Source organism: Xenopus laevis, chromosome 5L, assembly GCF_017654675.1.
Source record: "Xenopus laevis strain J_2021 chromosome 5L, Xenopus_laevis_v10.1, whole genome shotgun sequence".
Taxonomy (NCBI): domain Eukaryota; kingdom Metazoa; phylum Chordata; class Amphibia; order Anura; family Pipidae; genus Xenopus; species Xenopus laevis.
Window position 1 is genome coordinate 138,078,184 of NC_054379.1, and position 25,090 is coordinate 138,103,273.

General features: G+C 38.1%; 1 protein-coding gene across 1 annotated transcript; it reads right to left on the bottom strand.

The window, feature by feature from the left end:
- Nucleotides 1-808: 808 nt before the first annotated feature.
- Nucleotides 809-21,012, bottom strand: copb2.L (COPI coat complex subunit beta 2 L homeolog). The gene is made up of 22 exons (XM_018263930.2): nt 20,878-21,012; nt 17,072-17,209; nt 16,896-16,982; nt 15,098-15,224; nt 13,945-14,093; nt 13,667-13,813; nt 13,396-13,495; nt 13,157-13,299; nt 12,825-13,024; nt 11,022-11,132; nt 10,094-10,182; nt 9,727-9,833; nt 8,904-9,047; nt 8,643-8,773; nt 8,127-8,334; nt 7,912-8,022; nt 7,073-7,287; nt 5,596-5,688; nt 5,161-5,341; nt 2,882-2,947; nt 1,559-1,675; nt 809-1,474 (listed from the first exon to the last, which is right to left on the bottom strand). The coding sequence occupies exons 1-22, from the start codon at nt 20,878-20,880 to the stop codon at nt 1,379-1,381; spliced, it is 2,763 nt and encodes a 920-aa protein (XP_018119419.1). The 5' UTR covers nt 20,881-21,012; the 3' UTR covers nt 809-1,378.
- Between the last annotated feature and the right edge of the window lie 4,078 nt (nt 21,013-25,090).

Below are 25,090 nucleotides of genomic sequence, written 5' to 3' on the forward strand. Positions count from 1 at the left end.
GTTTCTTATAAAAATTGTACACATTTTTTAATTAAAGTATATTGGAGATAGGTTTCTTTTTCATTAAAGAAAGTAAAAATGGGATTTTATTTGTTTGCCCTTACATGCCCTTTAAACAGTTATGTTCCGCGTGGCGTTACACTTGAGAAAGGGCACGTAAGGCCACATGAATCAAAGGCAGAGCGTAAGAACAATTCCTAAATTCCGGGGAAAGCAGTTCAGTGCTTCTTACTTTCTGGCAAAAGTTTGAGGAAAGCCCACACCATTTTTAGAGCAATAATGTCCCCATCCTCAAAGTGATACGGGAGTGGGAGAACTTGACTGGCACAGAGTCCTGCATTGCTTGCACAGGTAACCAGTAGGAGGAATGCAGTCAGTTATCACCTACACAAAATGCTTCATAATACACAAGGATTTACTTTCTTGATATTTCAGTCCCCCTGCTCGGACACAGAACTTGGTGTTTTGGGGGCCCTCTCTCTCCTACTTTGCAGCCCTGATTTATAATTAAATGTGACCCCACTGTTCTAACCTCTTTTGTAGCACTTGTTATACAGGTATTTTGCATTGCTCCACAGTCACGTTATCTATTGTGTCAATGTTTTTGCTAATTTGGACTAAAGTGTAGAAATGAGAGCACAATGAAATGATTGCATGCAAATTTAGATGGTATTTATATGGAACTGTAAAAATGTTTGTTAAGACCTTATATACTGCAGTATTCTCCAGCCTTATTGATATGCACCACCTTAACTTGGGCACATTTGCATATCATATTAATCAAGAAAAACACCAAGCTACGGCCAGGTTTTGTAGCAGTAACTTTTATTCTTATAGTTAATGCTGAGAATCAAACTGTATGTTAGACAATAGGAACTGTTAGAGCAGGGATCCCCCAACCAGTAGCTCGTGTGCAACATGTTGCTCTCCAACCCCTTGGATGTTGCTTTCAGTGGCCTCAAAGCAGGGGCTTATTTTTAAATTCCTGGCTTGGAGGCAAGTTTTGGTTGTATAACATCCAGGTGTACTGCCAAACAGAGCCTCAATGTTTGTTGACAGTCCACATAGGGGCTGCAAAATGGCCAATTACAGCACTTACTTGGCACCCCAATAAAATTTTTCATGTTAGTGTTGCTTCCCAACTCCTTTTAGTTCTGAATGTTGCTCATGGGTTCAAAAGGTTGGGGATCCCTGTGTTTGAGACACTAACAAAGAAATGTACAAGAGAGGCCATTATCCCCTTGAAAAGATGGTAGTCCGGATAAAAGCACATAAGGTATCTCATCTTTGCAGGAACGTAAAAGCCTTTATATTCCACGGATGCAACATAAGGAGAAGATACATTTTGGTCACTTAAATAAAATGTTGGGCATTGCATTTATTCATCAGAAAGCTCATCATCCAAGTTGATATCCGTGGTGTCAATGTCGTCCAGCTCCATGTTGTCCAAATCCTCATCTAGGTCAAATAATGCCTATAAAATGCAGGACATAGTGTGAAAACAAGAATGAAAGAACATATTTCTAACTTTATCACATGTTATTCTCCTGCCACTCACCTTATCCACGTCACTTTTAGGGGCAGGCATTTCTGGGGCTGGGATGGATGGAGATGGTGCTGTGATAGGGATGGGAACTGCTTGATGAGGGACTTCTACACTCTCCTTTTCTACTGTCTGTAGAAGTAAAATATAAAAATAGAGTTTTACAGTGTATATAATCTTCTATTTCCACATCCAACTGTAATACTGGTTGGATAAGCTCCCCCTTCTCCAAAATATCCTCAGAGTCTTCTCCTTCTCCAAAACTCAATTTCTATTGTCCTGGCATAGAATATAGGGTTCTGGGAATATACCCAATATTTCACACTTATTTTTTTCTCTCTCTCTCGATACCACTTTTCCATGGAGAGATATCTCTCTCTCTCTCTCTCTCTCTCTCTCTATACTGTATATATATCTCTATATATATATCTCTATATATCTCTATATATATATATCTCTATATATCTCTATATATATATCTCTATATATATATATATATATATATCTCTATCTCTATATATATATATATATCTCTATCTCTATCTCTATATATATATCTCTATCTCTATATATATATCTCTATCTCTATCTCTATATATATCTATCTCTATATATATATATATATCTCTATATATATATATATATATATCTCTATATATATATCTCTATATATATATATATAATATATATATATATCTCTATATATATATATATATATATCTCTATATATATATATATATATATCTCATATATATATATATATATATATCTCTATATATATATATAATATATATATATATATATATATATATATTATATATATATATATATCTCTATATATATATATATATATATATCTCTATATATATATATATATATATCTCTATATATATATATATATATATATCTCTATATATATATATATATATATATCTCTATATATATTATATATATATATATATATATATATATATCTCTATATATATATATATATATATATATATATCTCTCTATATATATATATATATATATATATCTCTCTATATATATATCTCTATATATATATATATCTCTATATATATATATATCTCTATATATATATATATATATATCTCTCTATATATATATATATATATATATATATATATCTCTATATATATCTATCTCTATATCTCTCTATATATATATATATATATATATATATATATATCTCTATATATATCTATCTCTATATCTATCTCTATCTCTATCTCTATCTCTATCTCTATATATATATATATATATATATATATATATATCTTTTCTGCTTTCCATGTTACATTTTGTACCACAACTTACTGTGAGGGCAGATTCTGATGTATCAAACCCCTTTGCTTCAGACAAGACATTTCTCTCTTCATTTGGCTAAAAGAGCAAAAGTGAAAGATGCATTATTACCATACATGTGTGTTCACTGAGCAATCACTCAGCATCTGGTAGTTTGGCTATCTATCAGAGAGTTACAGATTTACAGAAAACCAAAATCAGGATACATTAGTCTATGAGTTCAGTGTTCACTTGAAGGCCAATAATAATAATAATAATAATAATAAAGGGGAACGCCACACAAACATAACTTGAGTTTTTTGAAAAGTAAACAATTTTAAGCAATTTTGCAATATACATCAATTAAAAAATATGCAGACTTTTCATGATTTTTAATGGTTTGGAACAGTTCTCTAAGCCTAGCCCCCTGCTCTCCTGCTGACCTGTCTGATTACTTTGCTGAGCTGGCCGACTACTGTTACTTTGTATCAGCAGCCACCTTTCCTCAGCCTGCATCCTCCAAACCCCACAATTCCCTGCACATGTGATTTCAATAAGGAAAGGAACATCCCAGTGCAATGCATTGTGGGTTATGTAGTTCCTGCATGCTGTCTGTAAGCTGTGGAGAAGTTGTTACAATTTGTAACATCAGTGTTTAGTCCCTCCTTCCTGCCAGGATTTCAAATGATGAAGAAAGAGAAGAACTGTTAAACAGCTGGATTTCAGCATAGAAAATGGCATTTATTCATACTTTTTGAAGAAACAGGTAACTGTGATGGATATTATTAGGAGTTTCTGTGTTATGTGGGCGTCTTTATCAAATTTTGGTTTGGAAGCCAGAGTTCCTCTTTAAATAAGAATGTTTAAAAGCAAAATTAGAGAAAGCAAGCTATAGCCCAGAAGGCAAATTTGAGAACATTGTTATTTAATTTGATTATAGTCCATACGAACCCTCTGTTTGGCTGTCTGAAAGGGAGGACTTAGTATGCATTGTTTATTAAAGGTATGAACAACCTGTAGTGCTCTAGATGACCCTCAGTATCCCTCCAATATCTACAGCAAGTAGGTTGCCCAAAGCTGCATCATGGAAACCCATACACAATGTATGTAGACGTAATAGTAATACAAAAACAACATCCAGAGGGAGTAAATGAAAAGAGCAAAGCCTTAGTGCTGGGAACAGTGCAGACTGAATAAATGCCGACTATGTGTACTGTGTTTTAAAGAATAGTTGAAACCTTAACTAAGAAAACCCATACCCCCTACCCTATGTAGACCCCCTCCCTCCTCCCCCACCAGCCGAGCTGCTACCCCAGGAAATGCCCCTAACTTTTTACTTACCCCTCGGTGTAGATTCAGGGATCGCAGTTCACGGCAGCCATCTTCCATGTCTTCTTCCGGCAATTTCCGTCTATTTTGGCGCATGCACAGTCGCAAACCAAGATTATTCCTCCAACTGTGCATGCGCCGCTTCGCTGGTCTCAGTCTCAGATTACTGAAGACCCGAAAGATGGCTGCCGTGAACTGTGTGATCCCTGAATCTGCTCCAAGGGGTAAGTAAAAAGTTAGGAGCATTTCCCCAGGTTAGCAACTTGGCTGAGGAGGAGGAGGGGTCTACGTAGGGTAGGGTTTTTTTTTTTGTTAAGGGTTGAATTCTCCTTTAATACCTGGAGTGTTCGGCATGCTACAGGTGAAATCTGGGGGACGCCCTGGGTGCAGGTGCAGAGAGAGCACAAATACGCTGCAGGGATCTTTTTATGCAAGTGTCTATAAAGTACACACTATACAGCTGTTCCTCCCTGTGCCTTACAAAAACTTCAAGTGTAGGGCTTTTTTAAAGAGAGATATATAAACAGGAAAACAAATGTTTTGCTCAACTGCAATCGTTGGTGCCACAAACAATGTATGAAGCAAGGGAGGGGTTAAGGACATGAACCACTTAGTTAAAGCGAGCTTGTTTTTTATTTATTGGTTGCTTAGATTTGAAAACTGTTAAAAGGTTGGTCATGTGTGAATTTTTTGGGAAGGTGTATTAGTAAATCATAAAATGTGTTTTATCATGAATTAAATGTGGACAGCAGTTAAAATGCCTAAGGGTGGCTAATACTAATTTGTGAGTACAAGCACTGGGTGCTGAGTGAGAAACTTTTAATTGTTTTCTAAGTGTTGGAAGGCCTACAGCACCCCCCAATAATAGGGGTATTTAATACAAAGAAAGGATTGGCATGTGCTGAAATGGAGATCTGCCTTATAAATGTACCAATATAAAAATTGTATAAATATGCACATTCAGCTAAATCACTGTTACTTACAGTTACATGGCGATAATTCTTAGCTGGGAGCAGCATGCTTGATTTCTGCTTCAAAAATGGCTCTGCAGCATAGGCTTCCTTTAGACCAGGAAAGAGGTTTTCATATTCAGTGGGGTCAGCCAAAGAGTCTGCTGCCTTCTGGTTGACCTTGCCTAGGCTCTCTTTCCATAATTTCACCACCCTGGAGAGTGCATGAAAGTAACAGATCTGAAACATACACTCCCTGATTCTTGGCATCCTGCAACCCCTTAAATACTGAAATAAATGCAACATAAGTGCCTTGCAACCCAACTCTATGATATACTGATTTCTGCCCTTTAAATCACAGCATACCAGAACTGTCTAGGGGATACTAGAAGTCATATCTCAAACATCACAGGTATAACTATAATACACATTTTCTGACAAATATTTGTTGACATGGTACATTATTACCTGGACACCTGACTTGGCAGGTAGGTCCGTGCCAGAAATGCTGCCTCGGGCAGGCGGCCTGTAGAAATGAGCATCTCCAAGCAGGTGTCCAATCTAGAAGAAAAATGCACAGTAAGTTAGAATTAAATTAATGTTTGCATTGTGTAAAAAGAATGTGTTTTTTATTACGAATACAAGCAGACAACCTTGGTACTACAAATATTTGATTCTTTAATATCATTTTAAGCTCTTCAGGGTAAGGACATCCTTCCTCTTGTCTCTTACCCAAAGCACTTATTCCTGAATTAAACTTTAATTTGTATCACCTCTCCTATTAAAGGAACAGCAACACCAAAAAATTAAAGTGTTTTAGGGTCTGGCCTCACGGGCAGATTTGGGGAGATTAGTTGCCAGTCAACAAATCTCCTCTTCTTTGCGGTGACTAATCTCTGCGATCTGCCTTCCACCGGCTAGAATGAAAATTGCCTGGGGGCAGGCACACGGAGAGCTTTGTTTTCCGAAGTTTCCTCGTGAGGCAATTACGGGCGACTTCGGAAAAAGAAGCGCTCCGAGTGCCTGTCCCAGGCGATCTTCATTTTAGCCGGCAGAAGGCAGATTTGAGATTAGTCGGCGGGAAGAAGAGGAGATTTGTCACCTGCCTATTAATCCCCCCGAATCTGCCCGTGTGGCCAGACCCTTAAAGTAATGCCGTTGCACTGCACTGGTAAAACTGATGTGTTTGCTTCAGAAACACTACTAGAGTTCATATAAACAAGCTGCTGAGTAGCAATAGCAGATATTGTAAAAAGTCTATATGGCACAGGTTAAAAAGTTGATAACAGATAAAACCATTATGTTCTACAGAGCTTTTCTGCTATTTGCTGTGTAACCTGAGCCTTTTCTCCTGTGAATGGCTGCCCCCATTGCTACACAGCAGCTTATTTATATAAACAATAGTAGTGTTTCTGAAGCAAACAGCAGTTTTACCAGCGCAGGGCAACACAGCATTATATTTTTATGACGTTAAAACACTTTCATTCATGTTACTGTTCCTTTGATGTACTGCTCTGCTGTACAGAACTGCATGTACAAGTCCTTTACTGGGTCAGGTACATTTGAAATATCTACAGAGCAGTCAGGATTGGGGCAGAACTGCCCTGACCTCCTGACCCTGCAAGAATACCCAGAAGAGGTAATAAGGTAGGCTAGGGGTGGCTATAAAGCATTACCAACTAAATAAATACAAAATAATCACAGTGAGGTCAGGGAATATGGCCCTTTGTGTGAGGATTGAAGCCCCTGCAATATTTAAGATAGTACCATTTGTAAAAAAGAGGAAATAGTAAAATATTTACTTTAGCGAAAAGGCATACATAAATGCAAACTTATTGTTGCAAAATAACAAACTCAGAAACCACAGAACCTCAAGTGATCTCTCTGACAATTTCAGGTATAGAGTTACGAATGCCGTTATGACATTGGGCAGGCTCTCACTTACTTTCCCAGCAAGAAATAGCTTAGGAAAGCCACGTTGTTTTTGCCATCTCTCTCTGCACCTTCAGCCAGCTTGTTCACCATGGTGGCATTCCCTGAAGAGGTGGCTAGGAGTAAGAGCCCTCCATAGTCCTGGGCACTGTGTAGGCACTCCTGAGCCAATCCAAATTGACATTTGCTGATGGCCAACTCTGCCAACTGCTTCCACTTCTGCTCAGACTGTGGAGAAAAAATAAGAGGAATTATAATATGTACAATATGATCCAAAGAGACTAGGAAGAAAGCATCCTACAATAATCACTAGGGATGCACCAAATCCAGGATTTGGTTCGGTAGTCGGCCATGATTCGGCCGAATCCTTGTGCCTGGCTGAACGCATTCCTTAAAATAATGTGACTTTTCATCATAGAACAAAGTAAAAAAAAAATGTTTAGCTGCTCATGCTCTCTTTTCCCAACCCTCTCACAGATTTGCATATGCAAATTAGGGCTGGGAGTCGGTTCGGTGTGCAGAAAAATCATTCATGAAGGATTCAGGGGTTCGCTGGAATCCAAAATAGTGGATTCGGTGCATCCCTAATAATATTGTAAACTTACAATAAACATCTGTAAATGTAAAGAGAGTCTAAAGATAATGTTGAGAAAGGCAACTGGCAAAGGCGGGTAAATCTTAACACAGAACATAAAACAAACTTTTAAGCAATACCCTAAGTATCAAAATCTGAGATTTTTGAGAATCCAAGAAGACCTGGACAAATCCACCTTAGCTTATTTTAAATTTGGATGCAAAGAATGCTGTGGTAGTGATGAATAAATCAGAAGCCACCAAGTGTGGTTAATTTACCTCAGATTCCACAGCTAGCTGATAGGCAATCTTAAGTTCTCCCAGCTGCAGTGCTAGCTCAAAGCGATGTTCAGGATCGGTAGACACAGCCAAAGCCTGTTGTTTGAAACCCTGTTTATAGAAGAAACAAAAGTGAGACAGATGGTCCCTGGCACTGTACAGCATCACCTCTCAAACATTGACAGAACCCAAGGCATCATTCCCCCAGTCTCCACCTGTTTTTCCAGAAAGTGAGCAACTCGCGTCCTCTGCTCTTTGGGGATAGTTGGAATTACTTTGTCAGCCATGCTGAAGTCTCTCCTCATGACAGCGGTCTGATATTCCAAGACAGATACAAGCAAAGAGTAACTGACTATATTAAGCTCTTTGTCCCCAAGGTAGAGGCGGTTATCTTTGGGTATGTAACCAAGTAGGTACATGGTTCTGTGAAATAAAAAATGAAAATTGCATGATTATTTTAGAAATTATCTGGAAAAAACACCAAGATACACTAAGGCTTATTTATTAACGCATTTCTATTTGCACTTCTATCATACTAGGAAGAGCTATAATTTGTGTTTGTACCCAGCAAAACACAGAAATTAGTATATTCGAAATTACATGGAAAGAAGTATGTTTAAGGTAAGGACCTAATCTTTAAAAATAGAAGGGGAGCAATGCATTACTTAAAGAATGAGATGTTCTCTACACTTTTGAAATGGGCAGATCTCCAATGCAGCAAAGTCACTCACCTATCTAAGTGTGCAATAGTAACAATCTCTCCTCCCACATAGTAGTTGAGTCTGTTCACTGTGCTGGTGTATATAAAACAGTCTCCAACCCACAGACCAGTTTTAACAATCTCCTGAATTTCTCCCAGGACCTGGAAAGGATAAAGATAGACATGAGGCTTTTAAATTACAATTATTCTATCATATGCAGTGGCGCTGATTACAGGTTAATTTTGCCATGAGAGCTGCACAGAAAGTGTAACCGCAGTATTTTCAGCTCACCTCAAAAGCATCTTCTATTCCATCTTCTGAAATTCCCTCATGGGTTTCCTGTGCTGTGGCTACTTTCTCAGATAGATATTTGAGGATGAAGAAGGATTCCTCTGTAGCAATACATACAAGTTCCCCAGAATCCGACCAAAAAATCTGCAACAAATATTACAAAATGTAAGAACCTATATTATAATGCTAATTACTCTCATCTAGGCTCAGCTTCTATGATTTCCCCAAGGCCACTGTCTCCCAAACTTCTTCCCTGTACAGTGAGTTGCTGCTATATTTATGATTGTGGGTCGTGTTTAAAGGCTGCTGTTGTTGTTAAATTGTCATTTTTGTGCATAGCAGCCAACTATTACTTTCAAAATCATTTAAAGAAGCAGTGCACCTCTCAGCACAGGATTCTGGGAATTGCACTACCTCTATAAAAAACTTTGAAAGCAATAATTAGCTGCTATCCATAGGAATGTCAAGATGTGTGTTTTTAATACACGATTTATTGTTTTAGTAACATTTTATGGTTAGACAGGCCTGACTAAATCAAAGTCTGAATTTGCAAATTAAGCTTTGATACTATTGCACTACAGCTTATTGACCAAAATGGAAAACTGGGCTGTCTGTTTGCCCATTCTGGTTGCTGTACTGGGCCACTGCCTGAAATGGAACTGCATGTGTCGCCTATCCTGCACAGTGACCTCTCAGACCATGGACCAAGCTACATAACAAGAGCATTTTACCATGTGCACTAATAAGTAGGCCAATCTATCTGATATACGGCAGTTGTGTCTGTGTCAGAATTAATCTGGAGTTAAAGGCAGATGAAGCTCACGTGTTTGGGCTGGATTTCAATCCTGCGGATAAGCTCTGTATTCTCCCAGTCATAGAAAGCCAAACCGCTAACAGACCGTACACCAAGAAGGAATCCACCATAGATGCCTATAACCAGGAGAGAGAACATCAGACATTGTTTCATGCAAGTTAATCCTCCCCCCCCCCAGTTTATATCTCCAGAGCAGTATTGGGATAACTTATTTTACTGTTTCTGAACAATGACAAAGGCACAAGATGCACAGAAGAGTATTTTCAATGTAATACTAGTGTAAGGGAAATTCGTATAGAAGTTCTACCTTATATATATTTGCACCTCAAAGTAGATAAAGAGAAATTATTAGAGGTATATTTCCTTAATGGCTGACCTTCTGCCCCAAAGTCTGGTTTAAAGCTCTTCTTCTCCTTAAAGTTCTTGAAAATCTTCACCACACTGTTGCTTTCTCGAATAGCATATCTGTGAGAAGTACAAAAAAAAAAAAAAACCCTGAATGAGCATTGCTCTTGAATGCAGTATACAGATACAGATATATATATATATATACACATATAAATATGAAAAATTGAAAGCATACAATATTTTAATAGCTATTTTTTAATACTAAGAAAGTTTGTAGAAAAGCAATGAGGTCGCACTAACAGCAAATCACGTTTTTCCTACTGATTGCATAGGGGAGGAAAAGGCAGAGTCAATGATCAGATTTAAAGAGAAGTCTATCTAGAACTTTGGGAGCGGGCTGAATCAACAAGCAATTGTTTGTCTCCTAAGCCAGACTCCACCAGAAATCTGGTCTGCTCTGTTTACAAATAATTCTCTCTTTCGAACTAAAGACACCATAGTGATCAGACTATTTTTCTCTTACGTTGACCATTATTATGGTGTAATATTGCTAAGCTATGTTAAAGTGGACCTTTTATAAACTCATTAAAGTTTTTCAGCTGTCAATTATATATTGCCTGACCCTCCTCTATGCCTCAGAGGGTGGGGTGGGGGGCAGTCACTTACTTTCACTATCACTGTCACGGTCTGTGGTTATTAAACACTTCAGCATCAAAGTGACATCTATTTAGTCACATACTTTCAAATAAATAACATTTTCCTTATTTTGCAGAACCTTATAGGTATTTTAAAGTTTCCCATACAAATCCGCTTCTTTCTCAGAAAGTTGTCTTCCGACTTTTAATAACAGGATTTGTAATGCAAACCACGTTCCACATTAGTAATGCTTCTGTATGCAGAGATTAAGCTAATGAATGGCGGCTTCAGTAATAGTAAAACATTTGCGTAACACTCACTCAGAAGAGTCGTGAGCCCAGACAAATTCCTGTGCTGATCCAAAGCTCTTGTTCCTCAGTGCCATAGCAGTGTAAATAATGTATTCTCCATCTCCGCACACCACCACAAATCTAAAATAGAGAATAAAGCAGTTAGAAAATAAAAAATAAATAAATAAAAAGAAACTAAAACTTTCAGACCTACCAAACATTATCGCAGAACTACTGATTGTGTGGGTTTTCTCTGGGCACTATAGAGATCTTAAAGGGATACTGTCGTGGAAATTTTTTTTTTTTTTTTACAAAATGTATCAGTTAATAGTGCTACTACAGCAGAATCCTGCATTGAAATCCGTTTTTCAAAACAAGAAATGGATTTTTTTATATCTAATTTTAAAATTTGCTATGGGGCTAGACATTTTGACATTTCCCAGCTGCCCTCAGGTCATGTGACTTGTGCTCTGATAAACTTCAGTCACACTTTACTGCTGCACTGCAAGTTGGAGTGATGTCATTACCCCTCCCTTCTACAAGCTGCTGTAATGTAAATAGAGCCTTGTCTGCTGAGCCTGTCAATTGTACAATAGGCAGGTATCAAGATAAGCTCTCACTGACACCACTTCAGAAGGACTGAAATCCTTCATACAAACATATAAATAATAATATAGTCCTGTGATAACTGCCCCCACTTACGTTTCAAAAATAAATAAATATATATATACTACACACACAATTCATTTTGGGCACTGGAAAAAAATATTTTATATAGATAGTTTATTATATTTGTTTACACAAAAATGAATGGCAGAAACACAGGAGTACACTCCCAGGACTGATGAGAGGGAATAGAAAAAAGGATAAAATAAGGAGGACATATTGAAAACCAGGAAAACTTAGGAGGAAGTCTAGGCAGGGTTAAAATAGCTCAGGAGAAAGGAGGCAGTAAGTAGTTAATGAAAAAAGAAGTATTGCAGGCAGGAAAGGAGCAAGGTCTGTGTGAGGTGGATAGCAGAGGGAACTCACAGCTCCTTTACCTCATCTAGTAACCAGTAAAACAAACTAGGAAGGCAGAAAGGAGAGAAAGTCCCCCCCTCCAAAGGAATGCAGAGATCAAACTTACAGAAGGGCAGGAGCTTTGATAGTGTCTGTGGTAGATGGGGCTGCTAGTGCAGCTGTAGAGCAGGACATAGGAAAGTGAAAGTAATTGCTTCCCTGCAAACCATGTGACCTCTCTCCTCCAAACATCACACGCATGGGCAGAGAGGGGAGGGGGAGTGTACAGCTAGATTCTCATGTCGTAGTGCGACCTGGATTTTCATTACAGAGTGGCTGCCTCCAAGCACACAGGTAATGCTGTGCCTGCTGTTAGAGCAGCACAGGATGAATGTGTAATAAGCAGAAATGGAAGCCCCCATGACAAAATACAAACTAAAATAACTTATGCATGGATTTGTGGATTAACATTTTATTTGCCAGACAGTGTTTATGGATGTGTGTTTTTTATAAAAATGCAAAAAAAAAAAAAAAAAGTTTAAAATGACGACAGATTCCCTTTAAACAAACAGCTATGTAAACCATGCAGAATATATTAGCACTATATAAATAAAGGATATTAGCCATCAAGTATTGACAAATATTAACCAAGTCACTGTAATTTTTACCAAGACAGGAGAGCTACATTATAATCCTTCAAACAGACAAGAAAGTGAATTTCCCTTGCACAATGGATTCTACATCAGTATACCTATTTGAAAATCTCCCAGTTCTGTTTGTTGCACTAGCACTTCTGATATAGATATACTCTTTGATGGATGAAGTGTTTACCTTCCATTAGGGTTGTGTTGGATTGTTTGGGGGTAGATTTCGCAACTGCCCATGTCCTTCACAGCAAGTGGAAGCCTCTCCCCATCTTTAATTTCTGCATCCCCCATGGCCTTCAGGTTTGCCTGCTGAATCTCAGAGTGCTTAGCCCAAATAATTTTCCCATTGGCATCCATGGACATTGCTGGTTCTTCACGGCCCAACTACAGTACATAGCAAAATATAAAAGATAAATGATAACGACTTTTAAAAAAAATGCGCATATAATAAACTTTTATTTACTAGAATTTTAGCTATTACCCATATACAATTGAAAGTGAAAAGTGTTCATTCACCTTAACAATGATGCTGCCTTCATCGTATCCAAGTGCCACATTGTTGGAGCCTCGTAGTCCAGACACACACCACACCCTTTCCATACCATAGTTGAGGGTACTCTCAAGCCGGTAAGTGCTAGAGTGCCAGATTCTCACCGTACCTAAGAAGTATAAAAAGGTAAAGGACCCCAAAGACCACTGCCAAAATCATTTTTTTCCCTACACTATAAAGAAGTATTTCAGTAACATGTACATACCATCTTCTGAGCCTGTGATGATAATAGGAAGCTCAGGGTGGAAGCTGACACAAGAAACATTCTGTGCATGGCCCTCAAGTGTCTGAACACATGTTTTATTCTGGAAAAATATAAAGAAACAAAAATGTACAGGAATATAGTTTGCAAATCAACACAAAAATAAAGTCAACAATAGCACAGCCATATATACTAGGCGGTTAAGATGAATACTGTAAATATTAGATGAATGAAAATCATTGGCATATTATCACGGAATGGTTCTGTCTCTTACCTGGTAATCCCAAATTTTCACCAATCTGTCATCAGCCCCAGAAATGAGGTAAGGCTTGTCACCTCCACTGTAATAATCAATACAGTTGACCCCTTTCTCGTGTCCCTCCAAAGTGAAATTGGGAGAAGAGGAGCCCAGCTGCCAGACCTGCGAATTAAAGCATTAAACTAAAGTAACTTGTACCAAATAATTTCTCTTTTTAAAGCAAACGCCATCAACCAATGTATAGCAACCATTTTAAAGAAACCAAAGTTCCATATTATGCAGATTCTCACTACCTTAATTGTGCGATCCAAGGAAGCACTAGCAAACTGGTTGTTGTCCTTGGGATTTATAACAATTTGCATGACATAGTGTGTATGACCTTCGAAGACCTGGGAGCAGGACCACTTCTTATCCCAGTCCCACAGCTTGATCAGCATATCATCTTGGGAAAAAAATAATTCATTAGAGAATCTGCTTTAATTTGAATTAAAAGATGATCTTAAACTAATCAAATAAGCTACAATGCTACACCTTATGTCTTCAGATTCTGTACCATGCACTAGGCTGCTGTCACTTACATGAACTTAGGAACTGACACACACACACACACACACACACACACACACACACACACACACACACACACACACACACACACTAGAAAGTTCATAATATTTCAGCAATTAGTAATTCATTTTAATAAACATTACCAGGCAGCACAAAATCCAGTACATGTTATATCAGAACTGATTAAAAGTTAGCCCTGCAGCATCAGATCCTGTGTGCAATTTTGAAGGCCTGGACCTTTAAAGGGCTGCCAAACCACTGGGCTGGTACAGTAATTACAGTTTATAAAATACAACATTTATACATATATTATTTTTTTCAGTTCTCCTTTAAATACACTGAGATGATATAAACATATGTTACTGTGTAGCTTGTGAATCTAAACATTTTCCAGAAACAGGATGAATAGCAGATTGTCCTTACTTGTACCTGCAGATAGAATCATCCCCATGAGTGTGAAAAAATACCCACACCCCCTATTTGTCAGTCAGATGGAAAGTTTTCTATTAAACTGGCCAAAAAGTATTGAGGACCAAAAACAATAAATAGAAATAAACTCTGAAAACAAAATGAATTCAGGTAAATTAAAAGAAAAACTGACAGCCTGGTGACCCCAAACATTTGTAAATTGATTAAGCAGACCAAACTCAGTGGTCTCCAGTGTTTTTGCATCTTGGCTTGGGGCCAAAAAACTAGTCCTGATTCATCTCCTTGAATTATTTCTTAATTTACATCTCTACATCTAGCAGATGACCACGGACATGATGTATCTGATTAATATAGAATACAATTTTTTTTTTTTAGATTAAAAAAGGTGTGTCTACACTATGATTGTTTTGTTATATGTACATTCTTTTAATTGACTAGATATCATCTTACCACTGCTTGTCAGAATAAAAGGCTGTGTTGGGTGAACGGCAATGCATCGTATATAATCAGAGTGAGCTTCAAACATATGAACTCTCTCCAGAGTGTTGTAGTTGAATACCCTTATCTGCATGTCATCCTTTTGAAAGAACAAAAACAAGTTAGCACAGTTCCCCAATACTTATCCTGTATGATAATGCAATACTTCTTTTGATCCCTGGAGCTGCACAGTATTTTTCAAGTAAAAATAACTCAAACAGAAAATTATTTTTTCAAAATGCTACAGACTCAACATACTGGACAAGACTATAAGAAGTTTTAAAGTAATATTTTTACTACATAAGCCTTTATTTAGTAGTGAATGACTGATAAGAGAGCTCAACAAAACCATTATGTACAGAGTCCTCTCTACCTACTGTCTAACTCACTACACTTGCATAAAGGTGAATATGATACTGCTATATAACTTTAATAAGAAATAAATAACATAACACCAGTACTAAGACACTGGCTGCTATTCTGTATTTGTCCTCCCCCCTCACCCTTAGATGGCATCTTATACCTTCAAATGAATAAGCTCTGGAGGTTTTGCATAGGCATTTATTCGATTTTATTATTTCAATTAATTAATGTTTGCATCCCATTGATATGCTTATACTGTATATTCCACTTTAAGCATACGCCCTCCAAAAATATAATAAAAGAAAATCTAATGAAAGACACTTTCCAATACAGATTAATAGAAATGCAGAGTGGAAATTGTAGTGTTGGCTGGAGCAGAGCCTAATGAGTAATTAGGGATCTGTTGTCAATAGAAATTGTAGCTAATTAATGTATATTGGAATGCTGCTTGAAATTTCTTTCATTATTCAACAACAGCTTTTGGGTGAATGTCTCCTTTAATGAAAGTCATCCAACTACACTGATAATTGAGGTCTGTATGGAAAAGTACACTTTTTGTACTTATCTTTAGCAATGATTTGCATTTAAACTAGTACAGACTGTAGAATTATAGAGCTTTTTACAATTCACAGAACTCTGATCAAGATATTAATTATACTTACTTTTCATTTAAGCTTTGAGATTCTAATTCTGAGTGAGCCAACTACACTGCTTTTAGGTATGCTTTAAAGTTTGAAACCCCAATGTTAGAACCCTCTTCCAAGAACAGAAAACACTGATCCATAGTTTCTTTAGAGTTCTCAACTGAGCAACATCTAAGCATCTTCTAAGGTCAGTGGATTGTTCATGTTTGGTTAGGTTACTAAGGTTGAATAAGGTTACTAAGGTTGAATAAGGTTAGAGGGTTGAATAACTTTAAGCTGATAACCAAAAGTATGCTTAAAGTTAGGACCTGGTGGAACAAATAGGTACATTTATATGCCATGGTTGGATTTTGAGTTGTAAAGAAATGGTAAAAGAAAATCAAGCAAAATCAAAATACCAGTCACAAAACCAAAAGCCACTCCAAGCATTCGAAAGCATAGATTTTAATTAGAAGCCTTAAATTATCTTATCTGAGATATTAGTAACAAAAAATCATTCTACACCCCCTTTATACAGCCCTTCAGTAAGCTCTTCAGAATGGGCACATTGTATACATTGTGGTCCACATTATGACCACCTTTGAAGGCTTTTCAGACCAGTATTTTTTCTTCTCTATTTTATATTCTATCTATATCTAGCAAGATACCTTTCTCTGACCCTATTTTTATTTCCACAGTGCCTTTACACATCATTGTAGGTGTATACTACACAACACGATAATAATAAAGGATAGTTCATACGTTTCAGAATATTTCCTACTTACAGCTCCTGTGACTACCCAGTTTTTTCGGGCCACAAACTTTGATGCTCTGACTGGAAGATCACAGACTTCAAATGTTTTAACCAAAGTCTGCAAAAACAAAAATAGTCAATAAAACTACTGCTTCATACCTCTCTAGGTAATGTAATATAGGGATAATATAACGAGTCTTCCATTACCTGCGTTTCATGATTCCATACACACACGCTGCCATTGTATAAGCTAGCCAACATCCATGGCTCAGTTGGGTGCAAGTCCACACTCTTCACTCGGTCAGACCGAGCAGTAAGTTTTCTCTTGATGTCAAGTCGCAGAGGCTAAAATTTAGCAGAAGAAGATACATATGAAATCAGTTAAATCATGGTTCATAAATAAAGACCGATTTATAGTATAGTACTTAATCCATCCTATCCATTTTGTAATGACTATACAGTGGATAACTAAGGTTTGCTTGTAAAGTAAACACCAACTCCATGGGAAAGGGCAGTTGGCATAAGGTGCTTTATAATTCTGCCACTGCCTTGGATGAAATAACTTTCCCTTGTACTGCCACATATCCAAAATAATTAATGTCTGCCTTTGTTTAGAGATGCAAATTATAATGGTTTGTTCACCTTTAAATCGTTTTTAGTATGATGCAGAGAATAATATTCTGATACATTTTCTACAGTGTAGAGATTAGTATTCTGATACAATTTGCAATTTCTTTTCATTTATTATTTGTGGTTTGTAGCTTTTAATTTAGCAGCTCTCCAGTTTGCAATTTCAGCAATCTGGTTACTAGGGTCCAAATTACCCTAGCAACCATGCACTTATTTGGGTAAGAGACTGGAATATGAATGAGAGGCCCTGAATAGAAAGATGAGTGATAACAAGTTATAATAAATTTGTAGAATTGCAGAGTATTTTCGTAGATGGGGTCAGTGCTCCCTATCAGAAAGCTGATAAGAGTCAAAAGAAGACAAACAATTAAAAATGATTTAAAAAATGAATGCCAGCTGAAAAGTTGTTTAGAACGGTCCTTTGTATAACATACTAAAATCTAACACTCCTTTAAACATTACTGAATATAAAGATGGCATAAAATCACTGGGGGATTAAAACCAGTGTTCGTTTAATCACTCCCTAAAAGACTTGTTGTGGTATTTAGGCCTTGCCTCCAACTGTGTGAACAGAATTTTAGATGGAAAAAACACTTTCCATTGTAAAATCTAACCCACAAGTCACATAGAAATATACCTGAATGTGATTACATAGAGCAATATGGGCATAGAATTCCTTGTGTGAATGCACACTGGACCAGAGATGCTCTAGGCTGCAATTCCATCTGACACATGTAGGATGATTGCATGGTGTGAACAAACCCTTGCTACTCCCACAGGAAAGTATTGACAGCTGAGGTTGCTATTTGCCATTTGAACCTGATAAAAAATGTCAGTTTGCAGAAAACTCATTTAGAAAGATAAAATATAGGGGGCGTTCACCTTCAAGGTAACTTTAGCTATGTTACAGAATGTCCTATTCTTACCAATTTTTTTATTTGTCCTTTTTTAAATCAGATTATTGGCTTTCAATTTTGCTTCCAAGAGTTGACTATTGCTCTGAAAAGCTATAATTTTATGTTTACTTTTTATCACATATGGTTCTACTCATGCCCACTTCTAGATTCTCATTCAAACCACTGTCTGTTGCTAGGGTAAATTGAACCCTAGTACCCAGATAGCTGCTGAACAAAAACATGAAAACCAGTTGTACATTGTCTCAAAATATCACTCCCTATGTCAAACGAATATCTGAAGAGGAACTACTGTTTTAAACATCCACATACAACATTTACTGTCTGTCAAGTTCCTTAGTATACCCAAAGTAAAGCTGGCCATAGATGCAAAGATCCAATCGTTCGAGTCCTCGAATGATCGGACTTCCCCATCTCCCGACCTGCCACTAACCATTCAGATCAAATAAAGTAGTAAAAGAACAGATCAGGCGATGTTCTGTCCCTACAGCAATCGTACAAAAGTTATGTCCGACAAAAGCTAGTGATGATTACGTACGATTTTCAGTGGGACAAAAATCTTTTAACCTGTCCGATCGACCAAACGACCGATCTCCGTGGGGCGAAAAATGTTGGGACTCTCCACACACCAATCGAGAATTCGTATGATCGGATCTTTGTGTCTATGGCCAGCTTTAGAAACAAGAATGTCCCTGTTTACACAAACATATCCTAAAAGAATTGTACAAACACTTCACTGCTGGGTGCTGATTCTGCAGTTTGCCACTAATAGCCAATCCAGCAGGCTATAAAATATAAGCAATTCTGTATCTGTGTCAACTACAGAGAAAACAATGTAAGGCGCCTTCCCTGAGGATACTGGAAGATGGTAGCGGCTTCTGCACTGCGCATAAATGCATTGCTTAAAGGGGTTGAATTAATTTTTAATATGATGTAGAGAGTGTTATTCTGAGACAATTTGCAGTTGGTTTTTATTTTTTATTATTTGTGTTGTTTTTTTTTTAGTTATTTAGCTTTTTATTCAGTAGCTCTCCAGTTTGCACTTTCAGCAATCTGGTTGCTATGGCCCATTTTATCCTAGTAACAATGCATTAATTTGAATAAGAGACTGAACTAGGAGAGGTCCTGTATAAAGATGAGTAATAAAAAGTATCAATGACAATAAATGTGTAGCTTTACAGAGCAAGTTTTTTAGATGGTGTCAGTGACCCCCATTTGAAAGCTGGAAAGAAAAGGCAAATCATTTAAAAACTACAAACAAATAAAAAAATGAAGGCCAATTGAAACGTTTCTTGGAATCAGCCATTCTATAACATACTAAAAGTTAACTTTAAAGGGCACCTGTTGGGTAAAAATGTTATCCACAACCAAAGGTGTGGGTTAATAGAGGCCGCATTCCGGTTGGGGATAACAGCAGTGGCTTTTTTTAAAAAGAAAAAAGCCCCCCGCCAGCACTACGTTACCTGCACCGGGAGGGAGCTCCTGCTGCGTCAGGTCAGTCGCATGCGCATAATGAAAATATACCACGAATTGCTCATTATGCGTCTGATGTCACGTGCGAGTGACACAACATGGCTGCTGGCATCCGGAGCTCCCTTCCAGTGTGTGGAGCGCAGCACTGGCGGGGGCTTTTTTTTTTTTTTTTTTAAAAAAAACTATTGTTATCCCCAACCGGAATGCAGGCTCTATTAGCCCCTCAACTTTGGTTGGGGATAACATTTTTAACCAACAAGTGTCCTTTAAAGGTGAACCATCCCTTTAAAGGGATCTTCATCCAAAAGTTATTTTTTAACAATGAGAGAATATTTTATTTTAATCATTTTTCCAGTATACATTCATTCATTCATGGTTTTAAAAGTGAATGTGATGGCAACTAAAAGCACTATTTGTTTATCCCTTTCTTTTATCTGGTTCTGACTGTCACTTCTGAAACATTGCAGAGGGTCTGGCTTCTGCTACATTGTATCAGGAGTCAGACACAGAGGTTCACAACAAAATAAAATCATGTTTTGGGTGGAGATCCACTTTAAGTCCCACTTCTAGTGCTTTAGTATTTGTAAGGGGGCTGCAAAAGTTGAGAGCTGGGCAGCATTGAGGCCGGATAAGGAGGAGGGTGTGATGAAGAGGTGCCACAACATGGCATATGTGGGATCTGATATTAGAGGGATCTAGCACTCCAGCTGCCACAATGGGAGCATGAGAACATAAAGAAGTAACTAAGGAGACTATAAGGAGAAGTAATGCAACAGGGCAGCTAAAAAAGGAACACACCGATTATTATACAGTTACAAGCTGATGAGCTGCCTTTTGGGGCACACAAGCCTGTACAATTAGCTCGGCGCACTGACACAGAATCAAAGTATCCCCAAACTTATTATTTACAATTGCTGACATATTTGCATTCAAGGTTACCGCCCCCTCGTTTGTTAAATCAATCTATAGTGCTAATTCTTCCACAGCCTCACTCACCATTTCCCCGGTTCTTCGGTCCCTGTCTGACTGACGTGGAGCTTCCGGGACCCAATGGAAGTCTCGCGGCAGCTGCGAACCAATCTACATCCGGCGGCTGACGAACGCTCCAAGGCCAAGCAACAAAGTAAGACGCCATCTTGTGGTGGGCATTGAAGTCAAATGCTTGTGACGTGGCCGATTTGTGGAAGTTTTTCCATGTTCTGGTTGGCGCGGTGCTGTTGTTTGTTTCCATACTTCGGGCGCCAGGGGGGTGTCATAAAACTTCTAGTGATATGAACTGGACCTTTTATATTATGAACTGCAACTACAGTTTATTTAGGGGCAAATTTATCAAGGGACGAAGTGAATTAGAGGGAATTTTCGAAGTAAAAAAATTCGAAGTCATTTTTTGGATACTTCGACTATTGAATAGGATACTACGGAGCACCTTGAATAGGATACTACGGAGCACATTTACTTAGCTCGAGTGAAGGATTAGTAGGAAAAAAACTTCGAATTTCAAAGTTTTTTTTGGCTACTTCGACCATCGAATTGGCTACTTCGACTACGACTTTGAATCGAACGATTCAAACTAAAAGTCGTTCGACTATTCGACCATTCGATAGTCGAAGTACTGTCTCTTTAAAAAAAAACTTAGACCACCTACTTCGCCACCTAAAACCTACCGAACCTCAATGTAAGCCTATGGGGAAGGTCCCCATAGGCTTTCCTAGCAATTTTTGATCGAAGGAAAATCGTTTGATCGATGAATTAAAATCCTTCGAATCATTCGATTCAAAGGATTTAATCGTTTTCCTTTGATCATTCGAACAAACGAATTGCGGTAAATCCTTCGACTTCGATAATCGAAGTCGAAGGATTTAACTTCAATGGTCGAATGTTGAGGGTTAATAAACCCTCGATATTCGACCATAGTAAATGTGCCCCTACGACTTCGAATTCTGTTCGAGGTAAAATCATTTGAATATTCGACCATTCGATAATCTAAGTACTGTCTCTTTAAAAAAAACGACTTTTTTCGAAGTTTTTGGAAGTCGAAGTAAAATCGACTCGGTTGATCGCTGAAATCCTTCGAATTGTTCGATTCGAAGGATTTAATTGCTCGATCGAACGATTTTACTTCGACCGCAGGATACCCAAATTTGATGAAAAAAAACTATATATAAAATATATAGTTAATAATATATAACTGTGGTGACCCACTGTTTGAAAACTGGACAGAGTTAGACGTAGATGGCCAATAATTACAAACTATTTTTTTTTTAAAAATGAAGACCAATTGAAAAGTTGCTTAGAATTGGCCAGTCTACAACCTTAAGTTAAAGGTGAACCATACCTTTAACATTTGCTATTAGGAATAAAACACACAGGCTATCTTTATTAACTGCCTGGCCCAATGCCACACCTTACATTCACTGAATGACAAAAAGTCTGCCCTGTATTTTTCCTCATTAAAAGAATGGACGAGAGGCTTCTTAAAAGTTTTTAAGTTATTTGCCCTCTTCTTCTGAATCTTTCCAGCTTTTCATAGGGGGGTCACTGAACCCTATCTAAAAACAAATACTTTATAAAGCTACAAATGAATTGTAATTGCTACTTTTTAATACTCACCTTTCTATTCAGGCCATCTCCTGTTCTTATTCCAGTCTCTTATTCAAATCAATGCATGATTGCTAGGGTAATTTGTACCCTAGCAACCAGATTGCTGAAACTGCAATTTGGAGATCTGACGAATAAAAAGCTAAATAAGTCAAAAACCTCACATTTACTTAGCTTGAGTGAATGAATAGAATAAAAAATACTTTGAATTTCAAACTTTTTTTCGGCTACTTCGACCATCGAATTGGCTACTTCGACTTTCGACTACGACTTTGAATCAAATGACTCGAACTAAAAATCATTTGACTATTCGACCATTCGATAGTCGAAGTACTGTCTCTTTGACCCCCTACTTCGCCAAGTAAAACCTACCGAACATCAATGTTAGGAAGGTCCCCATAGGCTTTCTAACAAATTTCTGGTCGAAGGAAAATCGTTCAATCGATGGATTAAAATCCTTCGAATTATTCGATTTCAAGGATTTAATCGTTCGATCGAACGAACGATTTTTCGTTCGCTCTAACAAATTGCGGTAAATCCTTTGACTTCGATATTTGAAGTCGAAGGACTTAACTTCGACAGTCAAATATCGGGTTAATTAACCCGCGATATTCGACCCTAAGTGAATGTGCCCCTTAAAATTAATATCAAGGTGAACAATCCCTTTAAGCAGGCTTGTGGGCTGATCTGGTACAGGGTGTCTCACTGGTGCAGAGGCAGCACTTTGATCAGCCATGGGGAATATTTTATTTACCACACATATCAGGTGTTAGTAGCCATATACTACCAGATTTTGACCGAACTCAACTATACTGACTGACCATCTTGAGTATGTATGACAGCTCCTTCTATCTTGTCAGACTGCAGATGATCGGAGGAGATTCATTTTCAACTGCAGATGCACCAAGTCAACAGTTGCATGGTACAATATATACCCTGAGGGGTGTAGCATCGAGTCTGCACCCCTCCCCTCTGACCCAACCGCATACCTCATGCCCCAATGACACACACACGCACACCACTGGTTTGGAAAGAGATTGCCACAGTTGTTTATTTACCAAAGTAATAAGAATACTCAACATGTATAACATTTACAACTTTTAACCAACCATTTGTATAACAAACTTTTTAACCAACCTTTATATTATTCCCCCACCCGTCGGAAAGAGTTGACTGTGCCCCAACTGCCAAGATTGGTTCCTGCTCCATTTTACCCGAGCCCTAAACCGGGCTTCCTACCTTCCCATGAGGACCCAGGCCTACCAGGCTACTTCCACTCGCTGTGAAATACCCCATTTTAACTTCCCCTGGGGCTCCTTGTAAAGGTAACCTCCGCCAACTGTGACAACAAACACACCCATCTAACAGGGAGGGGGGCGGGATGCTGCGTCCTGCTGCCGGATGGGAAGTATCTGCGCAGCTCTGCCTCTCACGCGAAGCCCGGAGTGAAGGGGAGTTACTGGTGGGAGAGCATGGAGATATCTATTCATAACACAGAAAAACAAAGAACTGCTCTTACAGCCAAACAGGTGGCTCTGCCTTCAAGCAGGTTAAGGTTTGAAGTAAGGTTGCTACCTGGCCGGTATTTTACCGGCCTAGCCAGTAAAATACCTGCCAAGGCCGGGGCTGGTATTACAAATTTACCGGCAATGTAGCTGCCGGTAAATTTGTAATACGCTTAAAAAGAGCCCTCGGCCTGCCCCCAATCCCCTGGAACTTAACTTTTCTTTTGCTTCTTTTATTGTCTGTGGCGCGGCCCTGCCCCTTTTGACATCACGGCCCGCTCATTTTGACATCATGGCCCGCCCGTTTATTTCCCCGCCCCCCACCAGCCAGTAAAGGAAGCTTTACAAGGGATAAAGGAATCTACTGACACCAAATTTTATCCTCTATCAAAGCTGATTTTTTTCTTACAAGGGTATCATTTGTGACCGCTACATCATCAGTCCCGCCCCTGATGACACCAGCACCTCCCCTCATATCAGAAGACCCGTCACTGACCCGCCCCCTGATATCATCCGCCCCACCCCCTGTCCCTTTCACCCAAACAAAAGGTGGCAACCCTAGTTTAAAATATTTTTTTCAAGACCCCTACAATTGTAACATCCACACTTATGAGTAGTTCCCTGGCCCTTCTCACTGCAGCAAAGTAATCATTATTATCCAAGTTTAATCAGTAGTTAATTGCCTCAGTTAAGGCAAAAAAAAAAGCTGTGGTCATTGACATTTCAGTTCAGTGCGAGCTGGAAATGATAGCGAGAAAGGGGATAGATCATTTATCGGTATAGATATTTAGAATCACTGCAATACATAGATGCAAATATGGATAAGGATACTGAAAGGTGTATATTTAAATGATAATGAGGCAATGTGCCACATTTCCAGCAATTTACAATAGATATAGTATGCCTTTAATTAATCCAGCTCATAGTATATTTCATGGAGTTTAAGGGGCCCATTTACTTAGCTCGAGTGAAGGAATAGAATAAAAAAACTTTGAATTTCGAATTTTTTTTTGGCTACTTTGACCATCGAATAGGCTACTTCGACCTTGAATCGAACTAAAAATTGTTCGACTATATGACCATTCGATAGTCGAAGTACGCTCTCT